Source organism: Nannobrachium achirus, assembly GCF_963921795.1.
Source record: "Nannobrachium achirus genome assembly, chromosome: 9".
NCBI lineage: Eukaryota > Metazoa > Chordata > Actinopteri > Myctophiformes > Myctophidae > Nannobrachium > Nannobrachium achirus.
The window spans coordinates 65293914-65315790 of record NC_137818.1 but is presented as its reverse complement, the minus strand read 5'-3'; the positions used below and the strand labels follow the sequence as shown (position 1 = coordinate 65315790).

The window sequence follows — 21877 nt, the reverse complement described above, 5'->3', positions numbered from 1 at the left end:
GCCACGGTGTTTTCCACTATGATAATGATATAACCGGATCTGCAAGCAGGCCTGTCAGCAGCCAGGTTGAACCAGAACTGACTGTCCTGAAGAAAAACGCTTGAATTTCCTGCCATGGACCGACGGCGGGTCGTGAGGACGGCTGGAAATAATAGAATGATCAAAGGTTGGTTAATTAACATTATACTTAGTTATTTATTATTATTTAGTGAATCACAACAACGCTAAATCCCAAATGTGTGCGACAGTGTCGCTTTGGTGAAAAGAACAGAGCTATAAATCTGCTCCACAGCGACAGACAGTCCTTCTCTGGAACGTCAACATCAACAGCATCCACCATTCCACCTTAATTGTTCGAATAACTGAGGTTGTTTAAACTAATTTATATGTTCTGTAGCTTTAGCTGATTGGTGTGGAATACGTAGATGTTTTTTTTTTTTTTTTTTTTTTAATAATAACTTTTAAGACTTGAACATTACAAAACATCATATAAAAAGGATACATAAAAACCTCACACCAGATAATATACAAGGATATATACAAGGAGATGGGAAATATACATAGGCTACTGTACCAAGGAGGAAGCAGGATAAAAGATTAAAAAAGCAAAAGAAAATATTCCATGTGGGTTTAATCCAACAACCACAATAGATCTGCCCAGGCTTCATTACCTCTTGCCCCATCCACCAAGAGATCCATTTTAATTCTGGCCTTCAATTCAGAATGAAAGACAGACTCCCTATCTGCTGTACAACGATGGTTTACTTAGCCTTAACAAATATTGCAATCAAACAATACCAAATGTAAAACAATACATGCTCATTTCATAATCACAGTGCATTAATGTCCTCACTGGTTTAATGTTAAAGCTGATACAGGTGGGGCTGATTTAAATGTATGTGCTGCTTTGCTGGGTTTACTAGTTTATATGGTTTGTTGTCATTTGCATTAATAATTTAAATGTAAGTAAACTAGTAACTAGAAGAGTAGACATGTAAAAGTATCAAAAATAGAATTAAAGTAAAGTAACCACTACTCATATAGTTAGACTATGTGAAAGATGTTTCCATTTCTTCTAAAAAAACATCTGAATTGCTCTTAAAAGTCAGCATGACATGTAAAGGGAATTTTGAACCCTGTTAGATACATCCCCAGCCATACTGGGCATCTAATGGTGCCAAATGAATTTAAATGTTTTTTTTGTTTTTTTTTATCAAAATGTAAAAACATGTACTTATGCATAGGCTTGCCTTGAAGGAACCAATTTCAACCATTAATATCATGACATCCACCCATCTTCAACTGTGATTTTCCAGATGTTATCAAGTGGACTTCAAATGGGAGCGTGTCGCTGTTACTACATGTCATCTTTTCGACACCCGACTCTAACCCTCACCCTAACCTTAACCTCCGTGGAGTGAGTCGCTAACCCTCGAAATGATGGGCGTTCACAAAAGCGAGATTTCCCCCTTCAAACGTAGGGATAGGATGATAAGCGATATTATCGTTTATCGTGATAAAAAACACTCACGATAATCGTATTGTGGAGTTTTAATTTATCGTGAAATTGTCCTCCATCATGCACTGTCTGGGATCAATACACCTTTTATTTGCCGAGCTGCATATCCGGTACCACTTAAACCCTTTATTGGTAAAACGTACTTATTTACTTGATACAGTCTTTTTTTCCCACTCTATTCCAAATTAGAATGAAAAAATTGCTGATCTACAAGCTCACAACATGTCACGTTGTGAGCTTGTAGATCAGCTATTTTTTGGCAAATGTTGCACCCCAGGGTAATGGATGTTTGGGATATTAATCGTGTCATGAAACGTTCATATCGTCCCTTCCCTATTCAAACGTTGTTGTGTCTCTTTTTCTCTCTGGGTTCCAGGTACTCAACACTGACCAACAGTCCAGGGACCGGGTGGTGGTGGTGTTGACGTTATGGACGACGCAGCGCTGGAGGCGGCCATCGCCACTTACAGGGCCCAGCTGCAGCAGGTGGAGGCGGTCCTCTCGGCAGGCACGGACCCGTCGCAACAGTCGGACCTGCTCCAACTGAAGGAGGACCTCTGTCAGCTCATAGAGCTCACCGAAGCCTCCTTGGTGTCGGTCAAAAAGAGTCAACTTCTGGCCAGCCTCGAGAGCGGCGGCGGCGGACTCGAAGCGGAAGCCGCGGTGGCGGGGGCATCGGCCGGCACAGGCACGACGATGCCCACCACGGGCAGCATGGACCCGGAGTTCAGCGCTTTCTACTCGGAGCTCGGGGAGGTTTCTGGGAACGGTTCAGACGCTATGGAGAGGGGGGGTGGGGGGGACGTGAACGGGGGTGAAGAGGAGGAGGAGGAGCAGGAAGACAACATGAGTGGTATGAAAGTGAGGGCGCCCTACCGGACGTCGTGGGGCATACTGGAGTATCACAACGCCATGGTGGTGGGGACGGAGCCCCCGGACGGGGACCAGGCACAGGCGAGGGTGTTGTACATCTACCCCACCCAGAAATCAATGAAACCGTGTCCGTTCTTTCTGGAGGACAAATGTCGTTTTCTGGATAATTGCAGGTACGGTATATTTTGTTCTCTTTGCTTAGCTTAGTTTATATTTTTTATTTTTTAAGACTTATTGTTCAAGTGGGAGCTGGGGGCGTGTTCCCCCTCCGCGTCATCAGCGCCCACACCCTCGGTGGGGTTGGCGATAGGGCCTTTCTGTGTGGAGTTTGCATGTTCTCCCTGTGTCTCCTAGGGTAGATACCCTCACAAAAACATGCAGTAATCCTGGTCTCTATAGTGCCTCCTCCTGGCCAGCCGGGGCGCCTGATGGAGGGGAAAGGGACTGGTTGGAATAACGTGTTCGTTCCACGCGCTACGTCCATCCCGGGGAAATCCCCCCTGTCAGGTAAAAAGAAGCAACTTGGACTACTCATGCACAAGGAAGCATGAGGTCAGTCTGTTGCTCTCCCCAGGTTGGCAGAGGGAGAGTAGAGCCCAGGATTACATAGCTTAGGTAATTGGCACTGGGTGAAAAAATGGGTTACAAAATCATGGGATAAAAATTTTAAAAGTAAAAAAAAAAGACTGTTCAAATGCATCTTTGAATGATTGGTGCAAAGTTAAAGCATTGTTTGCCAGACTAGTTCATCCTAACCAAATCTTTTCCATTCTCAACCACTTAAACCCAACATACTGTACTGTTGACTACCACCAGGGCCTCTATGCTACTGTAGGTATGCTCTTTTTTCCTTTTACCTCAACACCGAATATCTCCCCCCAAAATAGGCAATCAATGCATCGTGATTCGTGCCCCATTGTGAGCTTGTAGATCTGCTATTCTATTCCGCCGTTCGTGTGGTTAAATCTTTAAGTTTAGATGTGTTTTCATGATTACCCTTATTTTTGTGTGTATCTCCCATTTTATTGTAGATCATAGTACAGGTTCTTAAAGTGGAGTCCAGGGACTCTCGGGGTTCCTTGAGGGGGTTCTAAATTGACCCTTACAAGTCTGTAACTCTGACAGTATACAAATGTTTGTATGTCAACATGTCTATATCGTCGTTGTCGGGTGAGAACCTTGTATGTCCAAAACCGTTCGTTTTGCATTTATCATTTTTAACATGATTTAAACTAGTGAAAACAGCCGATCTACAAGCACACAACGCCTCGCATCGCGAGGCGTTGTGTGCTTGTAGATCGGCTGTTTTCACTACTTTTGTGCGACGGCCTTGTATGATGAAGCAGGGCTTTACTTTGCGAAAGAACGTACAAATTTGAAACTTGGAGATACAAGGTTTCCACCCGACAACGACGATATGCTGTCAGAGTAAGAGGAAATGTAAAAGTTTGTGTTTTCATGTTTTGTAGGTTCTCGCACGGTGAGGTGGTCCACATGTCAGAACTAAGAGACTTCCTGGAGTTGGACCTCACCAGCCTACAAGACGGCTCCGCCTGCTTGGCCCGTCACGAGGATGGCATCTGGTACCCAGCCAAAATAACAGGTTACTCTCCACTCATAATCTACTCCACAGTTATGTGATGGAAAGATTGTAGGGCTGCACCTATCAATTATTTCCATAGCATGATCGAAAAGCTTGGTGATATGGACAAAATAAAACATTCGCTTTTCCACCCAATACATAGATATCGATAATGTGACAAATATAAGCATTTTGAAAGCACCAACAATTGGTGCTTTCAATAGATATTTACAGGGTTCCCACGGTCATGAAATTCCTGGAAATATTTTGAAATTAGAAAAATATTTTTCCAGTACTGGAAAAGTTTTGGAATTTATCAAGGGTCCTGGAAGGTCCTGGAAAAAATAGCTATGCATTGTCTTTGGTTATTGAATTTGTTAATACCTCTGAAATGACAAATTAAACATGGGCCAAATTGTCAAAGGCGAGGCGTTGTGAGCATGTAGATCGGCTATTTTCACAATAGAACCGTGTTATACAAAACAACTCCTAGTGCTCGTCAGGGTGTGGGGGTCCCCAGTTAAAACATGATTATTTTGAGGGTCACGGCCTGAAAAGGTTGAAAACCACTGGCATACACTACCTGTCTTTGGGCATTGCGCATAGGAGTAAGCAACCTGTTATTGAGCTGAATTATTGTTATATAGTCCTGGAAATTGGGTTAAATATTCTGGAAAAGTTTGGGGAATTATTTGGTAAAAATGTGTGGGAACCCTGTATTTACATACAAGATCATTACTACTAATGTGGCTATAATGACCAAACAGCTACAATGGTCTAATACGTTCAGAACATTAACACTTTACAACATTAATCAGAAAGGAATTTGCTCTGATACAATATTATGATATCTAGCCTCATATTACTATGTACGTTAACAACTATATTAAGTTTCACTAACAATATTACTGCTTAACACCTCACCAACCCACCAGAAGTTCATGTTCTAGTCCTTGTTATACAGTGGGAACTGCTGATTGCTGCCCTGCAACTGTATTCAAATCATTCAAATGCTTCCTGCTTCCTTCACATGTAGAGGTTGACAATGGTTTCTACACGGTGAAGTTTGATTCCCTCCTGCTGAAAGACGCTGTGCTCGAGGCCGATGGGATTATACCTCCTCTGAGAGAAGACGACCCCATCTCCTCTGACTCCTCTGACTCTGACTCTGCAGACGGAGATGTAGCTTATGCCAAAGGTAGGTGTTTCATCAGTCACAGTGACCTTTAACTCCCTATGACTAGGGATGGGACGATATGAAAATGTCATATCACGATTATTGTGACCAAAGAAACCGCGATTTACGATATTATCGCGATAATCAAAATCCATTGTCCTGGGGCGGAACATTTTCCAAAAAATAGCCGATCTACAACGCGTTGTGAGCTTGTAGATATGCTATTTTTTGGCAAAGACAAATTTTGGGTTAAAATGGTACCAGATATGCAGCTCGGCAAATAAAAGGTGAATTGATCCCAGTGCATGATGGAGGACGATATCAGGATAAATTAAATCTCCACAAGATGATTATCTTGAGTGTTTTTTATCACGATAAAAGATAATATCGCGTATCGTATCGTCCCATCCCTACCTATGACTACCATACGCTAGAAGACTAACGTTTGACACTATTTCACATCTACAGTATCTTTGAAAATACTTTTAAAAAGACTAGAATGTCATACCTGCAAGTCAGAGTTTTAATCACAGACTGCGATTTTGCATAGAAGCTGATGATAAAATGTTCTTGAGAGGAAATGAACATCTGGCACTGGCCCTATAAGAAGTGTTTCTTACTATAAAGCCAAGCGCAAAATTCCTACAGTATTTGCCAAATAAAAAATAATTGACTGCGTACCTTTGGGCTGTTATGCTAAAATATGTATGCATATTTTAGTAAAATGTATTTACACAAACCATGTACTAATATATTTATCCCTTTTACACAACAGTTTTTGAATCCACTCCAGAGTCCAGTGCAACTTTAAGCAGTTCTCATTTTGGTGGCTGGGAGGCACATACCAGAGGCATCGGCTCCAAACTTATGCTCAAAATGGGCTATGAGTATGGCAAAGGTAAGTACAAGTTAGACTGACAGACAGTTAAGACTGCCCCTATAGATATTTCATTCTTACCTTTCCCATGGCTGTTCAGGCTGCCACCTTGGGCAGACAGTTGCACATTGTGGTGACTCCATCAAGGACGCTAGATGGTTTGAGGTAGAATCATGCAAATGAACACACCCAGCATCTTGCTGTTGAGACAAACAGGGATGTGTAGAGAATGTTAGAGAGGCAGGGGCTGAAATTTCTAAAAGGGCACTTTGGTGAAAATATCGAAAATAGCAGACCTCCAAGCTCACAACGTGCCACGCTGCGACGCGTTGTGAGCTTGGAGGTCGGCTATTTTCAGTGCTTGATACCACACTGAACTAAGCATAATCAAGTCAATACTGGACTGTGACGTATGCCATGGATTTCTACACAGAGAGTGCAATTTTATTCCACATAAGATGCTGCATTGAAGTTCAGGAGAGTTTGGACAAGGCAATTCTCTTGAATGCTGCCTTCAGGTATGACATGGAAAGAGGGGCATTTGCATTTCTTTCACCATAGCAAAAACTGCATTCATGGTCTGGAGAGGGCACTTTTTACTGACAGATAAAAGGACAGGGGCTCAAGCCCCCTTTGATGTCTATGTGTGCACGTGCCTGGAGCCAGTGTGCAGGTTCTGAACATGTTATTCACTGACTTATGTGCATAGGAATAACTTTCAAGGTTTATCCCAGGGTGAAATCAAAAACATGTTTTTTCACACTTTTAGAATATCTGTAGTGATAATATGGCCATACCTAACACTAGATGTAAAAAAAAATATATAGAAAATAAACAATTTTTGTGTATATGTATATCAAAGGTCCCTAAATAGGCCATTCTTAATTACTTCCTGTGAACAGAAATTCAAAAAGTGATGACATAGATAGAGTTTTTGAATATAAATGAACCTTTGATTACATTCAACTGTTCGTTTCCCATTGCTGGCTCCCATTACTCAGATTTTAAATCCCATCGCCTGAAGGGCTGGTCCCCTCGGATTGGTTCAGAAACACACAGGCTTCCTTTTCAAACTGAAACTTCAAAATAAAATACCCAAAATAGTCATTTCATTGGGTCTTTAAGACATATTTTAACCAAGACAAATTCCTACATATTAATTCCACTTAACTATCTAAGTGAAGCCCTTTTCACACAGACACTTTTTTTTTTTTTCGCATGGAAAAAACGTATGATTTCATCTTTTTAAAGAAAACAATGATTCTCTATGACCTCATGCACACCGGCTCCAAATTTGCCATGCGGCAGGTGGCTGCGGCAGTGTGTTTTTCCCCCGATCGAACCCAGTTCGATTTGTGCGTCTTCTCATTGGCTCCTTTTTATGACTCCTTTTCGGATCCGCAGTGTGGATTCCGCACAGCCTTGCACACCAAATCCAATGCGTTTTTTAATCATGCAGCAAACGGAATAAACGCAACGGTCCTGTGTGCAAAGGGCCTGGTCTCTGGCTGGACCAAAGCAACTTAAGTTATGTGTTCCTTTTTTGTTTTCTCAGGTTTGGGGAAGATGCAAGAGGGTCGCCTAGAACCGGTGACGGCCGTGGTCCTGCCCAAAGGCCAGTCTCTGGACATGTGCAGCGAGCTCACCCAAAGACGCACCCGGAGCAGGGCAGCCAAGGACGGTGATACAGCGGTCCGCAAAGCAAGAAAGAGAAAGCCGCGGGCCAGCGCCGCCGGGGGCCGCAGTAGTGTCTTCGACTTCCTCAACCAGAAACTGGGAGACGGGGGGAGTGATCGTCTGCAGTCGGCTGCCAGCGGAGGCCCCTGTCCTGCCTCGTCACGGACCGGCGTGGACGCCTACCAGGGAGGAAAGAGCGTCAAGCGGAGCCTAAATGTGAAACTGTTCAAGGCGGCTGAAAAGGTCACTCAGACGGAGAGAGAGATCCAGAGGCTGACGGAGGCACTGAGCAGACGCACAGGGAGGTCAGTGCTGTTTTAACCCATTAAAGGAGTGCATTTGGGTCCCCATCCGGAATCAATGGGGATACGTTTACTAAAATCCAATTTGTGTCTTAGGAATGTGACAAATACAAACAAAATATCATTGAACTCAAGTCTCCATGGCCTGAGTAATCAATAGAAAAAAAAGTCCTTTTGGGGGTGAACTACTCCTTTAAGGCCTAGAATTATTGAATGCTTTAACTATTGAAAAAATAGCAGATAGATCTGCTATTTTTGAAAAGTCGTGAAAATGTGTGCAAATCTTTGAATATATGTATTTTTAAAGTGAACATTTTGCAACTCAAATTTTGCTTCTGGGGGGTCCCTGCCTGGAACTAATTATCTTGAAACGGGGGTCCGTGGCCAAATACATATCATTTTGGGGGTCCTTGACATGAAAAATGTGAGCACCACTGACAACATAGGTTTTTCCAAAAAGCATAGAAGGATTTACAAGACACTTATAGAATCGGGTCAAAATATTCAATGACGTGCACAAATTTTCACGATCTTTCAAAAATAGCAGATCTACAAGCTCGCAGCGGGGCACTTGGTGCCGCGCTGTGAGCTTGTATATCTGCTATTTTTTCAATAGTTAAAGCATAAAACAGTGTTAAAGTGTTCAGGCCTACTTAATTTACTGTAAGGCCTACCTACTGCGTATGTGCTAATTCTGACGAAATCTGAGTTCCCAGAAGCTCTCGCATAGAAACGGGGGAGGGGCAGTTCAACTTCTGACATGTATAGGCGCTTCTACGTCTGAAGCGATACAAATCGCAAAAAAACGTACGTTTATTGCAGATCTACAAGCTAGCCGATCTCCAAGCTCATAGCATGTCACAATGCAACGTGACGTGGGCTTAAAGCTTGTGCGTTTAAAAGAAAAAGAAAAATCTGTCCATGGGTCTTGGGTTAGGGTTATTTAACCAATTAAAAGTACTAGAAGCTCGGCCGCCCTTCGCCCTTCGGGTGGCCGAGGGTCTAGTCGGGGACCGGCCTACACAGGAACGATGTAAATAGGGAATGAATGCTCCACCCTTTAAATCAAACCCCATTATACCTGTTGTCATAGGACCCGTTTTGGCCATCTGTTTGCCTGTGTCCATTTATGCCCATCTGTGTGTGCATTTATGCCCATATATGGAGCTATCTGTGTCTGTGATATATGGACATCTCTGTATGTGTCTGGGTGTGTCCCTTTTATGCCCGTATATGGAGATCTCTGTGTCTGTCTGTGTCCATTTATGCCCATTATCCTAAAGGAGTTCGCTATAAACAATGTTGTCAGTAATGCCCTTGTCATTATCCACAATGAAAACTTTTACAGCGCTGGCTCTCTTTCCTCTAGAGAAGGCTGTGTAGAGTTGGCCATGAGCGAACACAGGTTTAGGCAAGTAGATGCCAACTCGTTCATTCTCTTGGCCCTGACCCTTATTGATTGTAACAGAGAATGCTAAGCGGATAGGGAACTGTCGTCTAATGAAGGTGAAGGGAAGCTCACCTCTGTCATAGTGAGGTATTCTTGGTAGGAAGATTGTTTCACCCCTGTTTGTGCCTACTGCAATCTCACACTCAATGACTCTGTCCATCATTTGCATTACCACCATTCTGGTGCCATTCTTGAGAGTGCGGTCAGGACCTGATTGCAGGTTTCTAAGCAGCATGACTGGTCGCCTACTTTCAATTTGAGGTTATGATCAGGGATTCCAGAGGGTGTCAGTGAATTGAGTAATTCCACAGTCACGTAATCCTTGTGGTCGTCCTCCTGAATTGAGTCGGCTGAAAGGTAGACTCTCTCTTCTGTAGGTAAGTCAGCCAAGCATATGTTGTTGATTTCTCGGATGTCATTGTTCAGAGGAGTGTATACAGTGCCTTTGAGAAGGTTGTCTTTGTTGATACATCCATTTTGCAGGTCAGGAAAGGTGTAAGAAATCAGAGTATTCAGATCCTTAACCAAGTGTTGTGGTGGAATTCGGATTTGAACTTCTGTGTCCTCGTGAGGGAGTTTTCCGTCCCCTAAAGCAAGAAGATAGTTGGAGAAGTCCCTTTCAGCTGTTTCTGTCCTCATGTTGATGTTAAGCTTGTGGTGCTTCATGAGAGGATACAGTGGTGACATCTGGATGCATGCTGTAACTATCTGGGCTCTGCTTGCTCTTTTAATAACAGGGAGTGTCTGCCTAGGGTCTCCACCCAGAAGGACAGTTTTGCCACCCCAAGGTTGTTGTGAGTGCATGAGGTCCCTCAGTGTTCTTTCCACACACTCAACATTAAATCGGTTAACACTGAATATCTCGTCCCAGATTATCAAGTTGCTCTCTTTGATGAGCCTAGCCAGGGAGGACTCGGCGTTGATGGCACAGACAGAGTCTTCAAAAATGGGGATTGGGATCTTAAATCTTGAATGAGCTGTCCTACCACCCTCCAGGTTCTGTGCCGCTAAGCCTGTGCTGCCCACACACAGTACAATGCCATTCTCTGCGCGAATCTTAGCTGCAATTGCCTTAAAGGTAAAGGTTTTGCCATAACCTGCTGGGGAGTTTAGAATGAACTGCCGTGTGATGGTTTCTTCTTTTGGTGCATGTACTGCCTGATAGACAGCTTCGTAGAGTGCCATTTGTTCTCCATTGAGCTTAGGAGCAAGTGACTTTACAATTTGTTCTTGCTGTGTTATGTTGAATTTTTCAGATCTGAAGATTTGTGTCAGTTTTTCCTGCTCAGTTAGTGGTCTTGGCTGTGGCATATCATTGTGTTTGGATAGACTACCTCCCATTTGCGAGAGCTCGTTTTCAATTGCAAGTAGTACCTGATTGTGTATAAATGTTGTGTCTACTGCATCTGTAGGGCACCTCTGTGCAGTGGCCTCCTCATGGACAAAGTCTTCACTAAGCTGTTCAAAGAATCTTTCAAACAGATCCTTGGGCTCTGAAGGTTGACAGTAGTGGAGGATGATGGCAAAGGTTTCTCTTACTTTCCTTGAGGAAGCGTAGCTTGAGACGTCACGCATGGCGGTAATCCATTCTCCATCGTCCTGAAGCAAGCCCATGGCTAGAGCAGTGTCTTTGAAAGTGTCATAGTGGTTGCCGTTATATACCTTAAGGTCATCATAGGTCTGTGGTCCTCTGATATGTCCTAGGAGCAGTTTCAAGTAGAATCTTTCTCCTTGGAGCACTGATACATTGGACATCCTGCCTATTGTACTTGGAAGTTCTGCATCCTTGAGTTGGTGGACTCTTTTTTGCCACATGTGGTCCTTTGCATCCCATTTGTAATGTTCTGGAATCTGCATGTAAAGATATTGCCTTGCGTCAGGGTCCCTGCTGTTTAGTTGGAAGAAGGCAAGCAATGTAGTTGGTTTGGCTGCCGCTAGGGCCTCCTGTGCATAGCCTTCTCTGAAGATTATGCTCTGCTGGCCATCTGTGTGGATAGCGAGATTGGTGACAGCAGGGACTCTGTCCTGGATCTTGTATTCCATTGTTCTCCAGTGTGCATCATGAGCATCAATGGTTCTGGCATTGATGAATCTGGAGATCTCATCCCTGTCTTCAATATCGAGAGTGCCAACATCAACTCCTTTATGGACGTATTTGTACAGGTACTTGATGGTACGGAAGGAGCCAACAAATTCAACATTGATGTGGCATTTATATTTAAGTAGGACCCAATCGTTGTAAGGAACGACCCACCTGCTGTCAAACAGAAAGTCATTCTTCTTATGGGTGTGACCGACAATGGGCCGTCTGTACTCTGGGTAGCCATGACCATCATGAGGCAGTCGTGTGTTGGCACAGAAGTTTTTAGGGAATTTCTTAGTACAGATACCATTGACCATGCAGGGGCTGTTAGGGTAGGCCGGGCCACAGGGTCCATGTAGCATGAATCGACACACCAGCTCATACAGCTCTGGCTCCTTTTGTTTGTCAGGTATGTCTGCTCTAATTATTTGATCAATGTCAGCGACAGTCAAAATCTCATGTAGGAGTAGCAGTATGTGGGCATGTTTCAGTCCTCTCATCTGTCCTTCAATAGTGTGTATTCTAGCCTTCATCTTCCCAAAGATGCCGAGCTTTGTGTCGTGGAGGAGCTCATCCAAACTCCTTTTGAAAACTTTGTTAACAATGTCTGGTCTGTCAGTGGGCTGCTGTCCTGGAAAGATGTTACTCAGTACACCTTCACTCCTTGCGTTTGACGTCATGGTAATGAAGAGGTCAAACCTTCTATATCTGGCTGCTATGGCAAGGGCATCTTGAAAGCGCTTGAATTGGTATCTGGGGCTACCAGTGTGTGAGCCTGGAAGAATTATCTGTTGACCAATCCTGGTGGCCTCAGTCTGTCCTGGCTGTGCTTGCTGTGCAGTTAGGGCATCATCCAGACCTGAATACTGGTGGGCCCTGTACTTGTCTTGTTGTTCCCTACTCCTGTAGAATTTCATCCGGCAACTTTCAATTTTGGAGTATTGATCACAGAAGTATTCTTGAGTAAGTCTCCCTGACTTCAGAAGGGTGTTGAAAGAATTAGTTCTTTGTTGTAGATGGAATCTGAAGAACTCCTGAAGAGTGACTTTGCCTCTGGCTGAATTTGCATTAACCTTGAGGATGGGATTGTCGATGCTGAAGCCAGCATCTCCATATGGCAAGATCAAGGGATAGGCAGCTGGGTCATACATAGGGTGGAGTGAATTGATATGTGTAGTTTGTCTGTGATTAGGTGCATCAGCTGGAGTTCTGTACAGAACAATGTCTCGAGGTTGTGTCTGGTCTCCTGGTGCAAAAATAACAACGTCAGGGACATCAGGGTTAAGATGTTTTTTCTTAGCTCCCTGTGAGCTTTTGGACTTGAACACCATTTTCAGGTCCTGAGTTGGATTTGCATTGAACATCTCGGCTCCGGTTTTAAAGAATCTCACTAAAGGGTTAACTGTCTTTAACTCATTTTGAATGAGGGTCAGAGTGTGTTCCTTAATAAGTCCATCTCCCTTAGCCTGATGAAGGCGGTTCTTAATTTCATTGTCTTGATCAAATACAAAGATTTGTGAGAATTTGGGTTTGTTAGTGCTGTCAGGAAAGATCGCTGAGGGAGTGATGTGGTACATTTGGCCACTCATCTTAAACGGTTTAATTCCTTTTTTGAACTCCATGATCCTACCAGACACATGCTTTGAAGCCATAGAGACTAAGCCATTATACTGTCTGATGTTGTCCATAAATTGCCTGGACTGTGGTGAGGTTCTGTCAAACAGATCTTTAAGTGCATGAGGGGGGTCCTTGAATGGCTGAAGTTGTATTTTTCCATAATTGCAACAGGCACCGAAGGTTTTATTTGCGCCAGAAGGTTTGGATGTTTCCCAGGGGAACATTTCAGCCTTGCATGAAATGCAGATGCAATCCATTGCAGGTATTTGAAAGACAACTATTTCTGTGAGTTGTTGTGGCAGTGTCCACGCTCTTCTAAAGTTTTTTACCTTTTGTGTTCTTCTTTGTGATGTATAGCGTCGTTTGTTGGTGGCGGGTGTCCAGCTGTCACTGGGGTTAGCTGTTGCCATGGTCACATCCAATGACAGGGTGTGGCTGTCTCCCGGCTGACTCTCCCGATCAGGGTTATCTGTTGTTGCTGCTGCAGCTGCAGCTGCTCGACGCGCACGATGCATTTTGGCATTGTGTGTCCTCTTGCTCAATGAGGTTTTTCTGCATGGTTCCATGCGTAGTTTTTTGGTGGGGGGTGTCCAGCTGTCACTGAGGTTTCCAGGCTGACTGTCTTGATCAGGGTTATCTGTTGCTGCATCTGCAGCTGCTCGACGCGCACGATGCATTTTGGCATTGTGTGTCCTCTTGCTCAATGAGGTTTTTCTGCGTGGTTCCATGCGTCGTTTTTTGGTGGCGGGTGTCCAGCTGTCACTGGGGTTAGCTGTTGCCATGGTCACATCCAATGACAGGGTGTGGCTGTTTCCCGGCTGACTGTCCCGATCAGGGTTATCTGTTGTTGCTGCTGTTGCAGCAGCTGCATTGAGTGTCCTCTTATGGTGGGTTCATCTATTTTATAGATGAACCCGTCATCATCTGTGTACGGTCTGATGTCATACTGAGGTCAGCACGTTGATGTTTCCATATATGGACACTCAGAGAGATTTTGTGTTGACTCATCTAGCGTATGTGATGTCAGAGCCTTTTATGAAGTGATGTCACAATGAGTCAGCGCTTGCTCCGAAACAGCCCGATGTCAGTCATCTCCGCATACGGAGATTCCAAACCTTTTGCGTTAGTTCCGGAAAACCGCATATCGGGTCGGGTCGAAGCCTAGCTAAGAACGTAGGCAAAGGTCTGAGCTATCTGCGTGCGAAATTGTGTTTCAGACACAGTGCCGGTTCCCCCTTTGATGCAAACCCCATTATACCTGTTGTCATAGTTTTATGCCCATATATGGAGATCTCTGTATCTGGTTGTCTGTGTCCCTTTATGCCCATAATGGAGATCTCTGTATCTGTCTGTGCCTTCGACTGTGTTGCAGACACAGTGCCGGTTCCCCCTTTAATGCAAACCCCATTATACCTGTTGTCATTGGACCCGTTTTGACTTTATTATGGAGATCTCTGGATCTGTCTGTCTGTTTCCCTTTCATGCCCATATATGGGGATCTATGTATCTGTTTGTATGTGTCCTTTTATGGCATATATCTCTGTCGCTTTTTGTTTGTTTCTTCTTTAAGCAGAATATGCAGCCTGCATAAATCTGCATCATTCAAGTCATCATCCCAGTCCCACGCTTTGTTGCTCTTTTCTTTTTTGTAGCGGGAGAGTTCAGCTTGAGTTTTTTTGGAGAACTTGTTTTTTGTTGGTCTTGTGCTGTTGATTTAGCTTGTCTTATGTTTGTCTCCCCCGTCTGCACCTCATCCAACTCAGATCTTGACTGATCCTTGTTTTCTTCAGTAAAAGCAGCACAGTTAATTAATTCTTCATCACCGATCTCATCAAAAAAACTGTCTCCTCCTCTGTCTGCTCCTCCTGTCTTCCCACCAGATGTTGACTGTTCCATCTGCTCCCCAGGAACACTGTCTCCTCCTCCGTCTGCTCCTCCTGTCTGGCCAGCAGATGTTGACTGTCCCATCTGATCCCCAGCAACAGCCTTATTAGCTTTCCATTTCGCATCCCAATCGAGTTTTGTAATTCTTTGGTTCATTTTTTTTTTTTCCTGCTCCAGTTTTTGTATATAAAGAAGGACTTGAGTCGATGTCTTGAAGGCCTGCTCCTGCAATTCCTTCCGGCTTTCCATGAACTTGCACTGATAATTTAGAAGTACCGAGTTGTTACGAATTATTTCTCCTTCACCGGGGTTTAGCTTTGGTAGCTTTTCTGGAGTACTCATTTTTTTGAGAGCTGCTTATAGACTATATGCAGAGGTCTGTCAAGAGTGCTGGACTTAGCTTAGAAGCCGGCTTATATACTTTCATCTGACACGTATGCCACGTGATGTCAGAGCCCTTTATGATGTGATGTCACAATGAGTCAGCGCTTGCGCGAGAAGTCTCTGCCTGTGTCCCTTTTATGCCCATATACGGAGATATCTGTTGGGTGTCGGGTCGAGTCAGAGCGAAATTTGGAGTCTGTAGCACCAACCATGTGTTTTCAGGGCTCTCCCGCTAATTCCCCTGAACCCAACCGCTCTGAAGAGCACCCTGAACTTTGCTCACCTCGGAGTGAGAGGAAGAAAGACTATAGTTTATGCCACACTCAGAGATTTTTTGTTGACTCATCTAGTGTATGTGATGCCTTTTATGAAGTGATGTCACAATGAGTCAGCGCTTGCTCCGGAACAGCCCGATGTCAGTCATCTCCGCATACGGAGATTCCAAACCTTTCGTGCTGGATCCGAAAAACTGTGTATCGGGTCGGGTCGAGGCCTAGCTAAGATCGTAGGCAAAGGTCTGAGCTATCTGTGTGCGAAATTTGGAGTCTGTAGCACCAACCATGTGCTTTCAGGGCTCATCCACGATGTCAGAGCCCTTTATGATGTGATGTCACAATGAGTCAGCGCTTGCGCGAGAAGTCTCTGCCTGTGTCCCTTTTATGCCCATATACGGAGATATCTGTTGGGTGTCGGGTCGAGTCAGAGCGAAATTTGGAGTCTGTAGCACCAACCATGTGTTTTCAGGGCTCTCCCGCTAATTCCCCTGAACCCAACCGCTCTGAAGAGCACCCTGAACTTTGCTCACCTCGGAGTGAGAGGAAGAAAGACTATAGTTTATGCCACACTCAGAGATTTTTTGTTGACTCATCTAGTGTATGTGATGCCTTTTATGAAGTGATGTCACAATGAGTCAGCGCTTGCTCCGGAACAGCCCGATGTCAGTCATCTCCGCATACGGAGATTCCAAACCTTTCGTGCTGGATCCGAAAAACTGTGTATCGGGTCGGGTCGAGGCCTAGCTAAGATCGTAGGCAAAGGTCTGAGCTATCTGTGTGCGAAATTTGGAGTCTGTAGCACCAACCATGTGCTTTCAGGGCTCATCCACGATGTCAGAGCCCTTTATGATGTGATGTCACAATGAGTCAGCGCTTGCGCGAGAAGTCTCTGCCTGTGTCCCTTTTATGCCCATATACGGAGATATCTGTTGGGTGTCGGGTCGAGTCAGAGCGAAATTTGGAGTCTGTAGCACCAACCATGTGTTTTCAGGGCTCTCCCGCTAATTCCCCTGAACCCAACCGCTCTGAAGAGCACCCTGAACTTTGCTCACCTCGGAGTGAGAGGAAGAAAGACTATAGTTTATGCCACACTCAGAGATTTTTTGTTGACTCATCTAGTGTATGTGATGCCTTTTATGAAGTGATGTCACAATGAGTCAGCGCTTGCTCCGGAACAGCCCGATGTCAGTCAGCTCCGCATACGGAGATTCCAAACCTTTCGTGCCGGATCCGAAAAACTGTGTATCGGGTCGGGTCGAGGCCTAGCTAAGATCGTAGGCAGAGGTCTGAGCTATCTGTGTGCGAAATTTGGAGTCTGTAGCACCAACCATGTGCTTTCAGGGCTCATCCATGCGATTCGGGCCAATTTGGATTCGGCGTCCATTGGCTTCAATTAGTAGTCAGGACTCCGCATATGGAGATTCCGAACCTTTCGCGTTGGTTCCGGAAAACCGCATATCGGGTCGGGTCGAGGCCTAGCTAAGATCGTAGGCAAAGGTCTGAGCTATCTGTGTGCGAAATTTGGAGTCTGTAGCACCAACCATGTGCTGTCAGGGCTCATCCATGCGATTTGGCCCAATTCGGCCTCGGCTTCAATTAGTAGTCACGATTTACAAGAGCTTGTGATTAAATTATAACTACATTGGATCCATTGATTAGGGCTGTCACAATTATTACATAATCGTCTAATCATGATTATTTGACATTATCGCAATTATTTTGTCATAATCGTCATAATCGTGAATGTTGAAAAATGTCCGAAATAGTGGAAATAGCAGATCTACAAGCTCACAACGCGTCGCATCGCGACGCGTTGTGAGCTTGTAGATCGGCTATTTCCACTATCAAAGTTTTTTTTTAAGTAGTAAGTTGTCAAATATGTCAGTAATGTATTTGTATTAAGGGTGGGGGAAAAAATCGATATGAATCGATTATCGGTTTCAACACTAGCGATACGGCCGCATCGATGCGCGTTTACCCGGATCGGTCCAAATCGCGGCCGTATCGGTCGATGTATCGGTCCTAAAGTTATTAATCGGATTAATCGGATTTTAGCATTAAATAATTAACCTGCTGTGAAATTCTGAACTTACTTACTCATCGTTTACTGTTACAAATCATTACTTCAAAAGTGAGCGCTGCTAGCAGTCAGTGCTGCAGTGCAATGGAAAGAAAAAAAAGAAAAAGCTGCCTGCTGCTCTGTCCTCCGCTAGAGCTGGGTTTCCGCGTACTGCAGTCACTGTCCTGCGGGAAGCCGCAGATCTACAAGCCCACAGGGTGTTGTATGTGGATGGGTTGTAAACTTATAGATCTGCTACTTCCGACATAGCACACTGGTGCGTGTATGACGCTCGCATGTGCGACACACAGCGACTTGTAAACAAACCAACAACGTGGTAGACTAGTTCCATCACTATTCACTATGGGTTATTCCAGTGGAGAAACGCAAGTTTGGATTTTATAAGAATGCGACAGTAATGGATTGGATAACACTTTTCCCAGTAGAACCATCAGAAGTCCCCGCGCTTGTCGACAGCAAAGGTAATAATCACAGCATCAGCTTTTGCAAAGGGCGACTATAGAGTATTGGTTTTCAAAGTGGGGTCCGGGGACCCCCAAGGGTCCTTGAGGGAGTTCTAGGGGGTCCTCGGCAAAATGATAGGAACCAAATGGGCCCTTGGGTATGTGTAACTCAGCAGGGGAGTGTACAAATGGAACCAAATGGACCCTAATGAACCCTTGGGTATGTGTAACTCAATGGAGTGTACAAATGGAACCAAATGGACCCTAATGGGTCCATTTGGTTCCATTTAAACTTAAGACAAGAGCCTGATCCATATGTCAAACTGGGGGTCCTTGACATTGATTTTTGATTTTTTTTTAGAACTACTGCAGTAGAGCCATACGATAACAAGTAGACATGATGTGTGCCAGACTTCAAATGTTGCACTTACTTTATACTGCTGTTGTTACTGTTGTAAAGTGGATCTCTTCGAAATGATCTTATTGACTGAATAACAGCAGGCTCTTTTACTAGTTTTATTTGGTGATCTGATCTGTGGCATTGCTGAGGATTGATCTGATCTGTGGCATTGGTGAGGATGTATTTTAGTTTTTCAGTGTTATTATAGCAGCTTTGCAAAGTACAATTATTGCACTGTACTGAAGCCTGAAGGGCCAGGCCTTTTGTGTGTTTGTTTTATATTTCTCCACCTGACCAACTGTAACTGCTAAAGTGAAGCTCTTAGAAATGGGTGTGTGAGACAGATTTTCAAACCATGTCAGTAGGCTTTGTAGTTTACATTAATTATTTTTTGTATCTACATGTCTGTGTCTATTTAGAATGAACACAACAATGACATGATACTAAAATGATTTGTCATCCATCTTTCTTTACAATTTTCTGTTATTCCTTGGTCTTTTATGAGATATCCATTATTTGAAGGTCAGCCATGCTACTTTATAGATCAAGTTTCTTAATTAAAAATGGAAAATGTATGTTTCATTAAACGTAAGTATCAGATCACACCGTATCGCATCGAATCGTATCGAATCGAATCGAATCGGATCGAATCGAATCAAATTCCACAAAATCGAAATCGTATCGAAATTGAACCAAATCGAATCGAATCGTTCTGTATGTAAGCCGTATCGTTTCCGAATCGAATCGTTAGCCCATGTATCGGATACGTATCGAATCGCCTTGTAGGGGATGGATACACACCCCTAATTTGTATATTTAGGTTATGTGTCATATCTACCATGTACAACTTCAAAGCCTAAAAGCCAAACAGAAATGTAATTATCAACGACAAAAACACAATTAAATCGTTAATCGCCAATTATTTGAGTGACAATTAATCGTCATGTAAAATGTCATATCGTGACAGCCCTACCATTGATGCACATGTTCTCCCCCCCTCATAAGGTTTTTCCACCCGACGATGACGATAGTGACGATATTCAATAACATCTCACCAAGGCATTTACTCACAGGGGTGTCGAACCAAATTCTGGGGCCCTGGGTACAATGATTCACTGCGGGCCCCCCATGAATGTTCTTCATAGGGGGGAGGGGGTTTAACCCATTTAGACTGGGAACGCATTATTACAAATTATTTTGTGCTTTAACTGCTGAAAAATAGCAGATATACAAGCTCACAGCGCGGCAACGAGTGCCGCGCTGCGAGCTTGTAGATCTGCTATTTTTGAAAAAAAAAAAAAAAAGTCTTTGAATATTTCAAATCCTTCTAAGGTTTTTTGAAAAACCTATGTTTCTATGCCAGTGGTGCTCAAACCTTTTCATGTGAAGGACCCCTAAAATACATATATTTAAAGATTTGCACACATTTTCACGATAGCAGATCTCCATGCTCACAGCGCGGCACTCGGTGCCGCGCTGTGAGCTTGTATATCTGCTATTTTTTCAATAGCTAAAGTACAAAATAATTAAGACCCCTCCAACTTGGGCCCTAGTAACTCAGTCCCACTTTTTCCCCCCCTTGTGACGCCCCTGTTTACTCACACTTGTTTCTCTGTGTGTTTTCTACGCAGGGATGCATCTATGGTCACTCACCTGGAGGAGAAGCTGAGTGCGGCCCGTGGTTTACTAGCACAGCAAAAGGCCCACGAGACGTCCATCCAGCACGAGCACAGGAAGGCCGACACACACAAGAAAATGACCTTTTGACTCTGCTCTGTTCTCAAGCACAAACTCTGCAATCAACCTACCGTATCTCTCGTCGATTGTTTGATTGTTATTTTGTATATTTTTTGTATTATTAACTCACACTGACTCACGGCAATGTGTACCTTCAGTATGATTTAAGAGACTGGGCCGGCATTGTTTCTTGCAAGCTGAATCCTTTGTTACCCCATTTATGCCTAGAATTATTTAATGCTTTAACTATTGAAAAATAGCAGATATACAAGCTCTTGTAATTCTGCTATTTTTGAAAAAATCATGCAAATCTTTGAATATCTCATTTTTAAAGTGAACATTAAAGTGAGCTCCGCTAAACCCTAGTGAGCTCCGCTAACCCTAACTCAAATATTTGCTTCTGGGGGGGGGGGGTCCCTGATACAAAATATTTTGAGATGGGGATCGGCAGCCAAATACATATAATTCTAGGGGAAACATGTGTTTTTCAAAAAACCTTAGAAGGATTTAGAAGACACTTATAGAATCGTGTCAAAATTCAAATGTTCACGATTTTTCTAAAATAGCAAATCTACAAGCTCGCAGCGCGGCGAGCTTGTAGATCTGCTATTCTTTTAATAGTTAAAGCATACAATAATGCGTATCTGGTCTGAATGGGTTAAAGGTGGTGTAAATTATGTGTTTTTTTGTTAAAACGTTAAAAGCTCTATTCTGCGTAATCATTGCTATAGAGTGTGTTGTTTCTCCATATCTTTAGTAAACAGATAATGCGTTTTAAGATCACGCACATACGACTTTGATCAGTTACTTAGCGTGGGACTGGGGAGACCGATCAACAGATACGCAATACCCTGTCAGAGCTGCGGTCGGGATACCAGTTTTATCCAATAAGGAGAGCGAACCCCACAGAGACCATTTATCACCTTGTTTCATTACTTACAACTTCATTTGTATCCTGTATGAGTTTTATCTCTTGATTGGGTAAAAAACAAACACGCTATAGCAATGATTGCTATCGGAATTTAGAGTAATTGAACACTTATTTGATTGCTATCGGAATTTCAAGCAATTGAACACTTATTTTAAAAGAATATTACAACACACCCCCTTTAATGTTTTTATTTTTTTTATTTTGAGCAAATTTCGCTTTGTGTAGAGAGACTAACTGGCACCCCTACACTTGTGTTTTTAATAAATGTTCAAGGAAATGTTTGTGAACTGTTGTTTTAAACACATGTCACTAACTTCACTATTTTCAAATGTTACATTTCTCAATAGGGCATAGCAGTGGTGGCTAGGGCATTCACGAATAGTGATTTTTAGTATTCGAATTATTCGACCTCAAAGTATTCGAATAGTCGAATATTCGACAGGACTGGCCAAACTGTCAAATATTAAGTAAGCAAGAGGCAAACATTGTGAAAATAGCCGATCTACATGCTCACAACGCCTCGCAACGCAAGGCGTTGTGAGCATCTATTTTCACAATATTTATCTGCGGAACCGAGTCCCTTTAA

At 43.5% G+C, this 21877-nt stretch overlaps 1 protein-coding gene across 1 annotated transcript; it reads left to right on the top strand.

Moving 5' to 3' along the window:
* Window positions 1-113: 113 nt before the first annotated feature.
* Window positions 114-20713, top strand: zgpat (zinc finger, CCCH-type with G patch domain). The gene is made up of 7 exons (XM_080732471.1): window positions 114-166; window positions 1896-2565; window positions 3862-3995; window positions 5011-5172; window positions 5927-6049; window positions 7584-8010; window positions 20255-20713. Exons 2-7 carry the CDS (start codon window positions 1949-1951, stop codon window positions 20388-20390), a joined length of 1599 nt encoding a protein of 532 aa, XP_080588597.1. The 5' UTR covers window positions 114-166; window positions 1896-1948; the 3' UTR covers window positions 20391-20713.
* The last annotated feature ends 1164 nt before the right edge of the window (window positions 20714-21877 follow it).

Bases quoted from the DNA above. Each gene is read 5' to 3' on its own strand.
- zgpat (XM_080732471.1), top strand. From the start codon at position 1,949: ATGGACGACGCAGCGCTGGAGGCGGCCATCGCCACTTACAGGGCCCAG. The intron at 5,173-5,926 runs GTAGGTGTTTCA...TTTACACAACAG, and splicing joins AGATGTAGCTTATGCCAAAG to TTTTTGAATCCACTCCAGAG. The intron at 8,011-20,254 runs GTCAGTGCTGTT...TTTTCTACGCAG, and splicing joins CTGAGCAGACGCACAGGGAG to GGATGCATCTATGGTCACTC.